This window comes from Trichomycterus rosablanca, chromosome 17 (genome assembly GCF_030014385.1).
Source record: "Trichomycterus rosablanca isolate fTriRos1 chromosome 17, fTriRos1.hap1, whole genome shotgun sequence".
NCBI classification, from domain to species: domain Eukaryota; kingdom Metazoa; phylum Chordata; class Actinopteri; order Siluriformes; family Trichomycteridae; genus Trichomycterus; species Trichomycterus rosablanca.
In genome coordinates, this window is record NC_086004.1 from 30492237 (window position 1) to 30508918 (window position 16682).

Genomic DNA, 16682 nt, shown 5'->3' on the forward strand with positions numbered 1-16682 from the left:
CTTATTTTCTATCATTCTTTTGTCACATTAAATGAACAGTTGCAGAAATTATGAGGATGAGTGTTTCTAATCTAGACTGGTGATCAGAAGGTCGCTGGTTTAAGTCGCACCACAGGTGGGTAGTTGGGCCCCGGAGCGAGGCCCTTTACTCTCATCAATGGCTCGCTCTGTATTCAGTCATGACTGTGAGTGGTTTTGGATAAAAGCTTCTGCAGAACGGCTCTGCTGAGGTGTAAACTTTACTAACAGTGTAAATCTGAATTGCAACTCATTAATCAGTAGTTGGATTGGAAGCTTTTAGTTAATAGAAGTTTTAATTCGTTTTTTTAACATTCTGTGAAATGATTTATTTTATTTAGAAAGTAAAACGAATGAAAGAATATTAATAATAATAAAATAAGAGCAGTGAGATCTGCGCTCGCATTCTGATTCTTTCACATTGTTGAACTACGAGATTAATCACAAGCGTTCAGAACTAAACAGTAACTGATTAAATGCAATTAACACACGCAATTAACACACACACACACACACACATACACACACACACACACACACACACACACACACACACACACACTCGAACCTTTCTATAATATCGATAATAAAACTCGGATGGAACTAATGACACCTTTTAAAGCAACATTCAACCAAAAATGACAGTTTGTAACTACCGGTTTAGCCTCGTGCAGACTGCATGTTTACATCTTTACCAACCGGCTGATAACGTTTATTCTTCCTGATCAGGGTTGAGGTGGGTCCGGCGGCCGGCCAGAAACGTGAGGTAGGAACACACCCTAAACAGGGTGCCTGTACATCAGCCATTCATTCTCTCATACCGAGGGGCAATTTAGATCAACCAATCAATCCACGGGCACAGGAAGAACATACCAAACTTATAAGTGATTAGAGGCCTGATTCAAACCCAGTGCTTGTTGGAGATCGTGTTCCAAAACCATATTCCATCTTCAGCTCTTTGGAGTTGTGTTGCCCTCCTTGAGTTCTGACCTGAACCTGCTGCTGTGTGATGATCCCAAACCATAATGACAATAATAATAATAATAAAATAAAAGTGATTCCCGATCGCGTCCATGTTAAAGAGATGTGTGTAGTGGCGTTTCTGTTTTATAAATACATAAATACACTCGTTTAATAAAGCAGTAAAAGAACGCGGTGCCTCTGAAGGTGCAGTTTGCACGATGCTAAACAGGTCGCTTCAAACCTTCCTGAATTATTAACCCAGGCACTGAACACGTCCAAACCAGAACTTCTGGAACCTTCTGGCTGAGCTTAGAACTGAGGAAATATTGCTGGTTTGACGTGCGATCGTGAGAACGTCCCCGGCCCTTGGGCCCCCGGCCCCGGAGCTCGGGTCGCCCCCTCAGAACCCCGTTAGTCGCTAAATGAAATATAATAGAGCTGTATAAATCTAAACTTCTGTCAGTGTTCACTCATAAACAATAGTAATAAATGAACTCAGGAGGAGAAACGGAGAATCAGGAGCTCTGTAATAAAGCGTTCGGGCGTGGCACACGTGATTCGGAGGTCTGTGCTGGTTCTGTGGTTTAGAGTTCCAGGGGTACCGCGGTGCAGGGGATAAACGGAGTAAAGGGATCGGGTTCGTCCGTGAGCCGGCGCTCAGATCTTTGGGACCTTTTCACCCATGACGACCGGGTTTTCTTTCCTGATCCTCTCGGCGGCGTCGGCCTTGTAGTCGAAGCTGCAGCTGTGAACGTCCGAGTATCGGTGCGCGCCGCAGAACAAGTTCCCACAGCGGCAGTCAAAACCTGAAACACACCGACATGGAAATAAACATCGTCACCATCTAATACATCCCTCACCCTCACATGTACCGTCAGATCCACATCTAATACATCCCTCACCATCAGATCCACATCTAATAGATCCCTCACCCTCACATGTACCGTCAGATCCACATCTAATACATCCCTCACCATCAGATCCACATCTAATAGATCCCTCACCCTCACATGTACCGTCAGATCCACATCTAATACATCCCTCACCATCAGATCCACATCTAATAGATCCCTCACCCTCACATGTACCGTCAGATCCACATCTAATACATCCCTCACCCTCACATGTACCGTCAGATCCACATCTAATAGATCCCTCACCCTCACATGTACCGTCAGATCCACATCTAATAGATCCCTCACCCTCACATGTACCGTCAGATCCACATCTAATAGATCCCTCACCCTCACATGTACCGTCAGATCCACATCTAATACATCCCTCACCCTCACATGTACCGTCAGATCCACATCTAATAGATCCCTCACCCTCACATGTACCGTCAGATCCACATCTAATAGATCCCTCACCCTCACATGTACCGTCAGATCCACATCTAATACATCCCTCACCCTCACATGTACCGTCAGATCCACATCTAATAGATCCCTCACCCTCACATGTACCGTCAGATCCACATCTAATAGATCCCTCACCCTCACATGTACCGTCAGATCCACATCTAATAGATCCCTCACCCTCACATGTACCGTCAGATCCACATCTAATAGATCCCTCACCCTCACATGTACCGTCAGATCCACATCTAATAGATCCCTCACCCTCACATGTACCGTCAGATCCACATCTAATAGATCCCTCACCCTCACATGTACCGTCAGATCCACATCTAATAGATCCCTCACCCTCACATGTACCGTCAGATCCACATCTAATAGATCCCTCACCCTCACATGTACCGTCAGATCCACATCTAATAGATCCCTCACCCTCACATGTACCGTCAGATCCACATCTAATAGATCCCTCACCCTCACGTGTACCGTCAGATCCACATCTAATAGATCCCTCACCCTCACATGTACCGTCAGATCCACATCTAATAGATCCCTCACCCTCACATGTACCGTCAGATCCACATCTAATAGATCCCTCACCCTCACATGTACCGTCAGATCCACATCTAATAGATCCCTCACCCTCACATGTACCATCAGATCCACATCTAATAGATCCCTCACCATCAGATCCACATATAATAGATCCCTCACCCTCACACTCACCATCAGATCCACATCTAATAGATCCCTCACACGCACCATCAGATCCACATCTAATAGATCCCTCACCCTCACATGCACCATCAGATCCACATCTAATAGATCCCTCACCCTCACATGTACCGTCAGATCCACATCTAATAGATCCCTCACATGTACCGTCAGATCCACATCTAATAGATCCCTCACCATCAGATCCACATCTAATACATCCCTCACCCTCACATGTACCGTCAGATCCACATCTAATAGATCCCTCACCATCAGATGTACCGTCAGATCCACATATAATACATCCCTCACCCTCACATGTACCGTCAGATCCACATATAATACATCCCTCACCCTCAGATCCACATCTAATAGATCCCTCACCCTCACACGTACCGTCAGATCCACATCTAATAGATCCCTCACCCTCACATGTACCGTCAGATCCACATCTAATAGATCCCTCACCCTCACATGTACCGTCAGATCCACATCTAATAGATCCCTCACCCTCACATGTACCGTCAGATCCACATCTAATAGATCCCTCACCATCAGATCCACATCTAATACATCCCTCACCCTCACATGTACCGTCAGATCCACATCTAATAGATCCCTCACCATCAGATGTACCGTCAGATCCACATATAATACATCCCTCACCCTCAGATCCACATCTAATAGATCCCTCACCCTCACATGTACCGTCAGATCCACATCTAATAGATCCCTCACCCTCACATGTACCGTCAGATCCACATCTAATAGATCCCTCACCATCAGATCCACATCTAATACATCCCTCACCCTCACATGTACCGTCAGATCCACATCTAATAGATCCCTCACCATCAGATGTACCGTCAGATCCACATATAATACATCCCTCACCCTCAGATCCACATCTAATAGATCCCTCACCCTCACATGTACCATCAGATCCACATCTAATAGATCCCTCACCCTCACATGTACCGTCAGATCCACATCTAATAGATCCCTCACCATCACATGTACCGTCAGATCCACATATAATACATCCCTCACCCTCAGATCCACATCTAATAGATCCCTCACCCTCACATGTACCATCAGATCCACATCTAATAGATCCCTCACCCTCACATGTACCGTCAGATCCACATCTAATAGATCCCTCACCCTCACATGTACCGTCAGATCCACATCTAATAGATCCCTCACCCTCACATGTACCGTCAGATCCACATCTAATACATCCCTCACCCTCACATGTACCGTCAGATCCACATATAATAGATCCCTCACCATCAGATCCACATCTAATAGATCCCTCACCCTCACATGTACCGTCAGATCCACATCTAATAGATCCCTCACCCTCACATGTACCGTCAGATCCACATATAATAGATCCCTCACCATCAGATCCACATCTAATAGATCCCTCACCCTCACATGTACCGTCAGATCCACATATAATAGATCCTTCACCATCAGATCCACATCTAATAGATCCCTCACCCTCACATGTACCGTCAGATCCACATCTAATAGATCCCTCACCCTCACATGTACCGTCAGATCCACATATAATAGATCCCTCACCATCAGATCCACATCTAATAGATCCCTCACCCTCACATGTACCGTCAGATCCACATCTAATAGATCCCTCACCCTCACATGTACCGTCAGATCCACATATAATAGATCCCTCACCATCAGATCCACATCTAATAGATCCCTCACCCTCACATGTACCGTCAGATCCACATCTAATAGATCCCTCACCCTCACATGTACCATCAGATCCACATCTAATAGATCCCTCACCCTCACATGTACCGTCAGATCCACATCTAATAGATCCCTCACCATCAGATGTACCGTCAGATCCACATCTAATACATCCCTCACCCTCACATGTACCGTCAGATCCACATCTAATAGATCCCTCACCATCAGATGTACCGTCAGATCCACATATAATACATCCCTCACCCTCAGATCCACATCTAATAGATCCCTCACCCTCACATGTACCATCAGATCCACATCTAATAGATCCCTCACCCTCACATGTACCGTCAGATCCACATCTAATAGATCCCTCACCATCACATGTACCGTCAGATCCACATATAATACATCCCTCACCCTCAGATCCACATCTAATAGATCCCTCACCCTCACATGTACCATCAGATCCACATCTAATAGATCCCTCACCCTCACATGTACCGTCAGATCCACATCTAATAGATCCCTCACCCTCACATGTACCGTCAGATCCACATCTAATAGATCCCTCACCCTCACATGTACCGTCAGATCCACATCTAATACATCCCTCACCCTCACATGTACCGTCAGATCCACATATAATAGATCCCTCACCATCAGATCCACATCTAATAGATCCCTCACCCTCACATGTACCGTCAGATCCACATCTAATAGATCCCTCACCCTCACATGTACCGTCAGATCCACATATAATAGATCCCTCACCATCAGATCCACATCTAATAGATCCCTCACCCTCACATGTACCGTCAGATCCACATATAATAGATCCTTCACCATCAGATCCACATCTAATAGATCCCTCACCCTCACATGTACCGTCAGATCCACATCTAATAGATCCCTCACCCTCACATGTACCGTCAGATCCACATATAATAGATCCCTCACCATCAGATCCACATCTAATAGATCCCTCACCCTCACATGTACCGTCAGATCCACATCTAATAGATCCCTCACCCTCACATGTACCGTCAGATCCACATATAATAGATCCCTCACCATCAGATCCACATCTAATAGATCCCTCACCCTCACATGTACCGTCAGATCCACATCTAATAGATCCCTCACCCTCACATGTACCATCAGATCCACATCTAATAGATCCCTCACCCTCACATGCACCATCAGATCCACATCTAATAGATCCCTCACCCTCACATGTACCGTCAGATCCACATCTAATAGATCCCTCACCCTCACATGTACCGTCAGATCCACATATAATAGATCCCTCACCATCAGATCCACATCTAATACATCCCTCACCCTCACATGTACCGTCAGATCCACATATAATAGATCCCTCACCCTCAGATCCACATCTAATAGATCCCTCACCCTCACATGTACCGTCAGATCCACATCTAATAGATCCCTCACCCTCACATGTACCGTCAGATCCACATCTAATAGATCCCTCACCCTCACATGTACCGTCAGATCCACATCTAATAGATCCCTCACCCTCACATGTACCGTCAGATCCACATCTAATAGATCCCTCACCCTCACATGTACCGTCAGATCCACATCTAATAGATCCCTCACCCTCACATGTACCGTCAGATCCACATCTAATAGATCCCTCACCCTCACATGTACCGTCAGATCCACATCTAATAGATCCCTCACCATCAGATCCACATCTAATAGATCCCTCACCCTCACACTCACCATCAGATCCACATCTAATAGATCCCTCACACGCACCATCAGATCCACATCTAATAGATCCCTCACCCTCACATGCACCATCAGATCCACATCTAATAGATCCCTCACCCTCACACACCATCAGATCCACATCTAATAGATCCCTCACCCTCACCCTCACCATCAGATCCACATCTAATAGATCCCTCACCCTCACCATCAGATCCACATCTAATAGATCCCTCACCCTCACACACACCATCAGATCAACATCTAATAGATCCCTCACCCTCACCATCAGATCCACATCTAATAGATCCCTCACACACACCATCAGATCCACATCTAATAGATCCCTCACACGCACCATCAGATCCACATCTTATAGATCCCTCACCCTCACACACACCATCAGATCCACATCTAATAGATCCCTCACCCTCACACACACCATCAGATCCACATCTAATAGATCCCGCACACGCACCATCAGATCCACATCTAATAGATCCCTCACACACACCATCAGATCCACATCTAATAGATCCCTCACCCTCACACACACCATCAGATCCACATCTAATAGATCCCTCACACACACCATCAGATCCACATCTAATAGATCCCTCACCCTCACACACACCATCAGATCCACATTTAATAGATCCCTCACCCTCACACGCACCATCAGATCCACATCTAATAGATCCCTCACCCTCACACACACCATCAGATCCACATCTAATAGATCCCTCACCCTCACATGCACCATCAGATCCACATCTAATAGATCCCTCACCCTCACACGCACCATCAGATCCACATCTAATAGATCCCTCACACACACCATCAGATCCACATCTAATAGATCCTTCACCCTCACACGCACCATCAGATCCACATCTAATAGATCCCTCACCCTCACACGCACCATCAGATCCACATCTAATAGATCCCTCACCCTCACACGCACCATCAGATCCACATCTAATAGATCCCTCACCCTCACACACACCATCAGATCCACATCTAATAGATCCCTCACCCTCACACACACCATCAGATCCACATCTAATAGATCCCTCACACACACCATCAGATCCACATATAATAGATCCCTCACCCTCACACACACCATCAGATCCACATCTAATAGATCCCTCACCCTCACACACCATCAGATCCACATCTAATAGATCCCTCACCCTCACACACCATCAGATCCACATCTAATAGATCCCTCACCCTCACACGCACCATCAGATCCACATCTAATAGATCCCTCACACACACCATCAGATCCACATATAATAGATCCCTCACCCTCACACACACCATCAGATCCACATCTAATAGATCCCTCACCCTCACACACACCATAAGATCAACATCTAATAGATCCCTCACCCTCACCATCAGATCCACATCTAATAGATCCCTCACACACACCATCAGATCCACATCTAATAGATCCCTCACACGCACCATCAGATTCACATCTTATAGATCCCTCACCCTCACACACACCATCAGATCCACATCTAATAGATCCCTCACCCTCACACACACCATCAGATCCACATCTAATAGATCCCGCACACGCACCATCAGATCCACATCTAATAGATCCCGCACACGCACCATCAGATCCACATCTAATAGATCCCTCACACACACCATCAGATCCACATCTAATAGATCCCTCACCCTCACACGTACCATCAGATCCACATCTAATAGATCCCTCACCCTCACACACACCATCAGATCCACATCTAATAGATCCCTCACCCTCACACACACCATCAGATCCACATCTTATAGATCCCTCACCCTCACACACCATCAGATCCACATCTAATAGATCCCTCACCCTCACACACCATCAGATCCACATCTAATAGATCCCTCACACACACCATCAGATCCACATCTAATAGATCCCTCACCCTCACACACACACCATCAGATCCACATCTAATAGATCCCTCACCCTCACACACACCATCAGATCCACATCTTATAGATCCCTCACCCTCACACACCATCAGATCCACATCTAATAGATCCCTCACCCTCACACACACCATCAGATCCACATCTAATAGATCCCTCACCCTCACACGCACCATCAGATCCACATCTAATAGATCCCTCACCCTCACACGCACCATCAGATCCACATCTAATAGATCCCTCACCCTCACACACACCATCAGATCCACATCTAATAGATCCCTCACACGCACCATCAGATCCACATCTAATAGATCCCTCACCCTCACACACACCATCAGATCCACATCTAATAGATCCCTCACCCTCACACGCACCATCAGATCCACATCTAATAGATCCCTCACACGCACCATCAGATCAACATCTAATAGATCCCTCACCCTCACACGCACCATCAGATCCACATCTAATAGATCCCTCACATGTACCGTCAGATCCACATCTAATAGATCCCTCACCCTCACACACACCATCAGATCCACATCTAATAGATCCCTCACCCTCACACACCATCAGATCCACATCTAATAGATCCCTCACCCTCACACACCATCAGATCCACATCTTATAGATCCCTCACCCTCACACACCATCAGATCCACATCTAATAGATCCCTCACCCTCACACACACCATCAGATCCACATCTAATAGATCCCTCACCCTCACACGCACCATCAGATCCACATCTAATAGATCCCTCACCCTCACACGCACCATCAGATCCACATCTAATAGATCCCTCACCCTCACACACACCATCAGATCCACATCTAATAGATCCCTCACACGCACCATCAGATCCACATCTAATAGATCCCTCACCCTCACACACACCATCAGATCCACATCTAATAGATCCCTCACCCTCACACGCACCATCAGATCCACATCTAATAGATCCCTCACACGCACCATCAGATCAACATCTAATAGATCCCTCACCCTCACACGCACCATCAGATCCACATCTAATAGATCCCTCACATGTACCGTCAGATCCACATCTAATAGATCCCTCACCCTCACACACACCATCAGATCCACATCTAATAGATCCCTCACCCTCACACACACCATCAGATCCACATCTAATAGATCCCTCACCCTCACACGCACCATCAGATCCACATCTAATAGATCCCTCACACGCACCATCAGATCAACATCTAATAGATCCCTCACCCTCACACGCACCATCAGATCCACATCTAATAGATCCCTCACATGTACCGTCAGATCCACATCTAATAGATCCCTCACCCTCACACACACCATCAGATCCACATCTAATAGATCCCTCACCCTCACACACCATCAGATCCACATCTAATAGATCCCTCACCCTCACACACCATCAGATCCACATCTAATAGATCCCTCACCCTCACCATCAGATCCACATCTAATAGATCCCTCACCCTCACACACCATCAGATCCACATCTAATAGATCCCTCATCCTCACACACCATCAGATCCACATCTAATAGATCCCTCACCCTCACACACACCATCAGATCCACATCTAATAGATCCCTCACCCTCACACACCATCAGATCCACATCTAATAGATCCCTCACCATCAGATCCACATCTAATAGATCCCTCACCCGTACCAGAGTTACAGAATAGGCATTAAAACCCACATTTTGGTGGCTGGTTCTAATGTTTTGGCTGAATAGCTACTATAAACGTACCTGTAAGACCCACTTTCTTGCGGCAGGTGAAGCAGCGGTTCTTTCTGGGTTTGGATTCGTCCGACTCTGTGCTGGGGGGTTGCAGCGGCGCGTCTGAGCCTGAAACTGAGGACAATCGGTATGAGAAACGTTTTAACCTGGAACCCCGAACACATTTACCCATAATCCACCAAACAGGATGGTGAGGGATCGTAGCCGAGACCTGATGTGATCTGGGAGCGGAGCTACGTGGAGGGTTGATACACACTGCTGATTTATGATCTGTGTCGGTATGAAGCCGGTCGGTGTCTGTGGTGCCGCCTTCACCATGTTTGGTTGTTTTCTATGTAATAAAGCATGATGTGCTGATGTGGAGCACAGTGGTGTGTTTTATATTCTTATGGGTTATAGGAAATTGGTCAAATGTGCATCCCAACCAGCAGAACCAGAGAACATGAGCATCATCAGGGTCAACAATCATTTAATGCAACTGTAAATAAACAACGTATGAATATACACAGTGGAGTGGAAGCGGGTGCTCCTGATTATATCATGAAGCTTTATTATTATTGACGATGATGATGATGATGATGGTGCGTCTGTGGAACCTGGAGGACCTTCTGACAGACAGACCTGCGTCCTCATACTGACTGCAGAATACGAGGTGTTAGCTCTGCTTGGCTACACTCACCACTTTCTCCATCTAGCTGAAGGATCTCGTCTAGCTTCCTCTTTCCCGTGCTAGCGCTCTGAACGCTGGCTACCGCTGCACTACAGGACGTTCCTTTCATAAACACACACACACACACACACACACACACACACACACACACACACACACAGAAACAAAAGGATTTTCCTCTAATACGTGCACCAAGAGAAGCAAATGACCTGATCAAACTCCCCACAGATGTGGTACAAAGAGTGGAGGCTGTTATTGCTGTGTTTTCCAACCGGGAGCTCATACCCAGGTGTCCACATACTTATGGAAATATGCTGTACTGTACAGTGACTGGCATTAGAACTGAACTCAAAAGAGCGTTTTGGTGAATTATAGATCCCTGAAGTGTCCTAGAGGGAACTAAAGAGGGAACAAACAGTTCTTGATGGGTAGAGAGTTCCTGCTCTGAGTTCCTGCTGCGCTACAGGAACTATCCTGACTGTGCAGAGTTGTAGGACAGCAGCTGTGCAGCCCCGCCTGTCCAGGTTCTAGTGTGCACAAATGCACTGACCGTGCAGCAGATGCAGGACATTTCAGAGTTCCTGAAACATGTTCCTTGGTTCCTGAAATGGTTCCTGATCTTAGTGAGTATAACTAAAGCCACTTCCAGCTGAACTATCGTCTGTCTGTTTTGTACCTGCGCTGTCTGTCTGTTCCTGCTGCGCTGAGGTTCCTGGTTCCTGCTCTGTTTGTGAGACGTCCGCTGAAGTCACGAGACTCTGAGTGCTGAAACACACACACACACACACACACACACACACACACACACACACACACACACACACACACACACACACACACATATATTTATATATTATTTTATATTATTGCCCGACTGCGTCACGCTTCCTCTCACTAACTCACGAAGCTAACCCACGCCCCCTCCGACACGCGGGCAGCAGCCGTATGCATTTTGTCACCCACACTAGGCGAGTGCATATGTGCGAATCAGCACTGTGTACGGAGAGACACACCCTGATCAACGCACTCCTTCCCCGCCCCTGTGCAGGCGCCATCGATCAGCCAGCCGAGGTCGCAGTCGCATCAGCTACGATGAGACCCGATCCGGCTTAATCCCACCCCTATATGAACAACAGGCCAAACGGATGGCAGAGCTGAGACTCGATACGATGTATTGGGGATCCCAGCTCTGGTGCGCTAGCGCGTGTTTTTACTAGGGACGCATCGATACCATTTTTTCCCAACCGAGTACGAGTACGAGTACATGTAATCGATACCTATTTAGAATACCGTTTTATTTTTAAACAAAAACACACGTGAGAAGTGACGAGAAGTTTAATGACACCGCGTCCAAAAATGCACGTCAACAAGTAGCGAGAGATCAAAGTGTTTGTGCGCTGACGTGATGAAATCAAGGAGGAAAAATAAATGAATCTGAGTGGATCTGGCAACACTAGCAGCATGGATCGTTCTGTAGTGAGTTGGAGGTTAATAAATATTTTTGCAGTGTCGCTGTTTTGTTGTTATGTTTTGTAGAGAACGATCAGGTCAGAAATACTGTAACACATGTGTGTGTGTGCTGATGTATTCTGATATAAACTATATTACCCCCCGTCCCACCTGTTTACACTCCTCTCCTGCGTTTCCCCTCACACCGTATCCTGCGTTCTCATTGGCTGTTCCACATGTCACTCATTCGCAGTCGCACATCTCAGATCAGATATCTGACGTGCTAGAAAACTCGAGTCGTCGGATGGTTCACACTTAGCGATCGAGAGCCGAGTTGCGATCGCCGAGCGAACACCGAGTCGCTCCCGAGCCGACAAATCTAGCGCCGACCGGCCGCCGAGCGAAAATCAGGGCAAAGATCGTGTAGTGTGAACCGGGTATAACGCAGCGACGTGCACTAGGCTCACGGTATCGATGTTTAGTATCGGAGCCTCGTTTGCGAGTACGAGTACGAGTTAGTGAGCGCGGTATCGGGCTGATACCCGACACCAGTATCGGTACTCGTGCGTCTCTAGATTTTACCCTTGGAAAACACATTTGAACTGAATGTGAATAACAGGACGCGGTTCCACGCGGCTGTGTTTATTCGGAGTGAGACGTACCTGTTGTGTTGCGGTGATGAGGACGGCGTGATTGTGGAGGACGGAGAGGACGGAGACTTCTCCAAACCGCTCGGGCTCGGTGACACTGCGGAAATGTTACATACGATCAGGATCATTTACTAAATAAATAAGAGAAATAAGAGAGCATTTCCCATCATCCTACACTCCCGAGAAGAGGGCGTGTCTAAATCCTCAGCTCCCTTAAAATGCTCCTACTGAGGTTCTTAATCCTGAGTGATGATCTGACCGAATGACGAGGGAGCGTCCGACGCCTCCTCAGCGCCGAAGATCCATCCCAGCATTCAGTGCGGCACGACTTTCCTCACAAAGAACTACAAACATGGCGGACGGATCGATGCGGAGCAACCAACAGAGTTCCTTTCACATGTAGATAAATTCTGGTTGATGTGTAATCAGTATAAAGGTGTGATTATACGAGTGTGGGTTTATTTATAAATTGGGGCGTCAGGGAGAGTTTAAGTGTTTTCGGGACACGGAGGGAGACGTTAGCCTGCGTGCTAGTGTCGGTTTAAAAGTCCTGATGCTAACTGTGTTAGCTTAGTAAGCTAAAACTGCAGTGACTAAGTAGAGCGTCTAAATAATCTGATGATGAGCTCCAGGTCTGATTAGAATCCTCTCTACTGAGGAGCTGATCAGGTGGGTAGTGGGGAGCAGGGCGGGTCACCAGGTTTGTATGATTATATTTAGATATACCCAATGTCTCTCTGCCCTGAGAAGGGCTGCAGGCTGGCACAGTCGTACACAGAGAGCCTCCGCGTGTACGGAGCAGCACACTACTCTCTCTGTGTTCTTCCACCGCTCGTGTCGACTCCTCGGTGGTGACAGAGCCGTGTGTGTCTGTTATGGCAGCGGTCGAGTGGATTCCCACAGACACACTCCGAACGCGTGACGCAGCGGTGCCCACGTCTCACCTGACTCCGTGACCCTGCCGCTGGCGTTCTGCCTCTGCAGGGAGTCTTTATAGCAGATGGAACACATGCCGTTGGTGCGCGGGTTTCCATAGAAACCGCAGCCCGTGGGGCAGAGCAGGGGCGCCTGGGTCTGTTTGGTCTCCTGAGCCATGTTGCTCCTGTAGGACAGAAAGAAAGACAAACAAACAGCAAAATATTAATAACTGCGCTCAAACTGTACCTGAATATCTCCGACCCAACATGAACAGGTCGGAAATCAGCTTGGTAGGACAAAATCTTCTTATTTTGAAGGGGGCGGGGTTCATACGGAGATCCGTATCGCGCACGGAGAGTCACACACAGATCTATATTATCCCCCGTCTCTGTGCAGCGCCATCGATCAGCCACCAGAGGTCGTAACTGCAGCAGTTATGAGGAATCCCATCTTAGTAGCAGAGGACAGTTGTGGCCTAGTGGTTAAGGTACTGGACTAGTATTTCAAAGGTTGCTGGTTCCAGCCCCACCACTGTGGGTCTTTGAGCGAGGCCCTTAACCCTCAATTGCTTAGACAGTATACGGTCACAGTGCTGTGAGTCGCTTTGGATAAAAGCATCCGCTAAATGCCAAAAATGTAAACTGGTGGCAGTGGTAGCGCAGCGGTTACGGTACTTGACTAGTTCAAGCCCCACAAGCGGCAAGTTGTCACTGTTGGGCCCCTGAGCAGAGCAAGGCTCTCGACCCTCATGCGCTCAGATAAGTCGCTGTGGATAAAAGCGTCTGCTAAATGCTGAGATGTCAGCACTGGAGGGCTAGTGTGTTTTACCGCTGCACTAACCGATCCGATAGTAACTCTTCTGCACCACCAGGGTCAGACCTGTTATCAGCTCTGTGCACACAACACCCTCATTATGGTTTACCGTGGAACAAACCTCGCATAACAAGGTCAAACCAGCCTGCAGCCGACCTGAACCCCCACAACCTAGAACCTGCTCTTATCAGCTCGTCCTGGTTAATGTTCTAACCGAACTGCAGTCACCACCGGTCAACGACACGATCCCTCAAACAACAAACAGACCCCCACCGCGGAGATCCTCACCGACTCCACCCGACGCCGGTTCTACACAACACTCCCATGATCACTCCCATGATTCCCACTCTCTCACATGGGCAGCCTTGTGACGGGGTTACGGAAAGCCTGGCAGGAGGATTGGGTACACGGCTTAACACGCTCATCAGAGCCGGGTCTGGAGGCGGACGGATTACGGAGCAACACGTGGACCTTTCAGACCACAGACCGAGAGCCGGGGGTCTCGCTCACCAACCGCAGTACCACCGAGAAATACATTTACTTCATAAATACACTCGCTCAGCCATGAAGCCACACAGGCTGTGACGCTCAATGCTGAGTACAGAAAGTCAATTACGAGCAGCCACACCGGCAGAAGAATCGAATTAAGTGGTATAAAGCACACACCACTGGACTATGGAGTCTCCTTCACTACATAGCAGTATGACAGTGAATCCGGATGCCAGGAAACTCTCCGAATCATCAAGGCGCTATATAGGGTCGTCCACATACACGACACAGCCAAAAGTACGTAGACACCCCTAATAATGACTGATTCTATCAAACTGCTTCAATGGCAGGTGCAGCCTAGCGGTTAAGGTACTGGACTTGTAAGCAGAAGGTCGCTGGTTCAAACCCCACCATTGCCAGGTTGCCGCTGTTGGGCCCTTGACTAAGGCCCCTCAATTGCTCAGACTGTATACTGTAGGTCGCTTTGTTGTCATACCTCACAAACGCTCTTCCAGACACACTTCTTCTTGTAGAAAATCCTTCCAACCGAAAGGAGCGTAGCCTGTTAGAGCTGCAATTAATCCACTTTAACACCCATGGTTTTGGAATGAAGTGTCCGAACAAGCTATCAGCCCGGTGTCTACATACTTTTGGTCCTATATTGATGATAATAATCCCCCAAAACTTTCCCAATCTGGTGAAAGCAGCAGCTGGGAACAGGTCTACGGTGTATTCGCATGTATTAGATGTATACTAGGCAGTATGTGAGGGTAGTATGGACTCTAATAGGCTGTGCACTCTTCCATACTGTTTAGTGCGGTAGTGCAGTTAGTATGCATCTTTAGAACGAAGCCTTGACAACCGAACCGGCTAACGCGCTAACACTTATTTAGCCCCATCCCAGTTTTTGTTCCTTAGTTTAAAGCAAGATGTCAACTGATACTCAAACTACCAGCATTTAAATGAATCCGAACCTTAATTAAAGGCTTTTCTGAGGTCAAAATGTTCGCTTCTGTGTGCTGACATTTAACCGAAAACTTGGTTAGCTTAGCATAGCGGCTAGTTTGCTGTTAGTGCCACCTTACCTCAGAGCTCCTCTACTTCGGATTAACTTTTACTCTTCCTGCACCGACCGGTCACAATTAAAGACTCGGAGTCACAGGCGGACACATTTCTACTGAAATAAAAGGAATAAGGAGTGTTTTTGGTGTAATAATCGGAGCTGATTCGGCTCTTCTCGCCTCCCACCCAGAAACAGAAGCTTGTGTTTATTTTCGTCACTCCATCCCCCACTGTCGTCATCTAGTGACGTCACAACTCTCAGCAAACAAAAAATGACATCTCACCGAGTATCGATCATAAAACCACCTGTTACTGCGATTAGGAACCAATCAGAAGCTTGTAGATGGTTATTTAAAGCATGAATATAGCAGGAGTGTACAGCTTGCTTCGTAGTGCGTCCATATACTTCAGAATCA

At 47.3% G+C, this 16682-nt stretch overlaps 1 protein-coding gene across 2 annotated transcripts; it reads right to left on the minus strand.

The window, feature by feature from the left end:
- Positions 1-1491: 1491 nt before the first annotated feature.
- On the minus strand, positions 1492-16487 carry zfand6 (zinc finger, AN1-type domain 6). Of its 2 annotated transcripts, none has more exons than XM_063012384.1 (7): positions 16290-16487; positions 13929-14086; positions 12997-13081; positions 11562-11650; positions 10895-10987; positions 10225-10329; positions 1492-1787 (listed from the first exon to the last, which is right to left on the minus strand). In XM_063012384.1, the coding sequence occupies exons 2-7, from the start codon at positions 14077-14079 to the stop codon at positions 1639-1641; spliced, it is 672 nt and encodes a 223-aa protein (XP_062868454.1). In that variant the 5' UTR covers positions 14080-14086; positions 16290-16487; the 3' UTR covers positions 1492-1638. The 2 variants fall into 2 exon arrangements, with proteins under 2 accessions (XP_062868454.1, XP_062868455.1); XM_063012385.1 differs by lacking the exon at positions 16290-16487 and adding an exon at positions 15701-15796.
- Between the last annotated feature and the right edge of the window lie 195 nt (positions 16488-16682).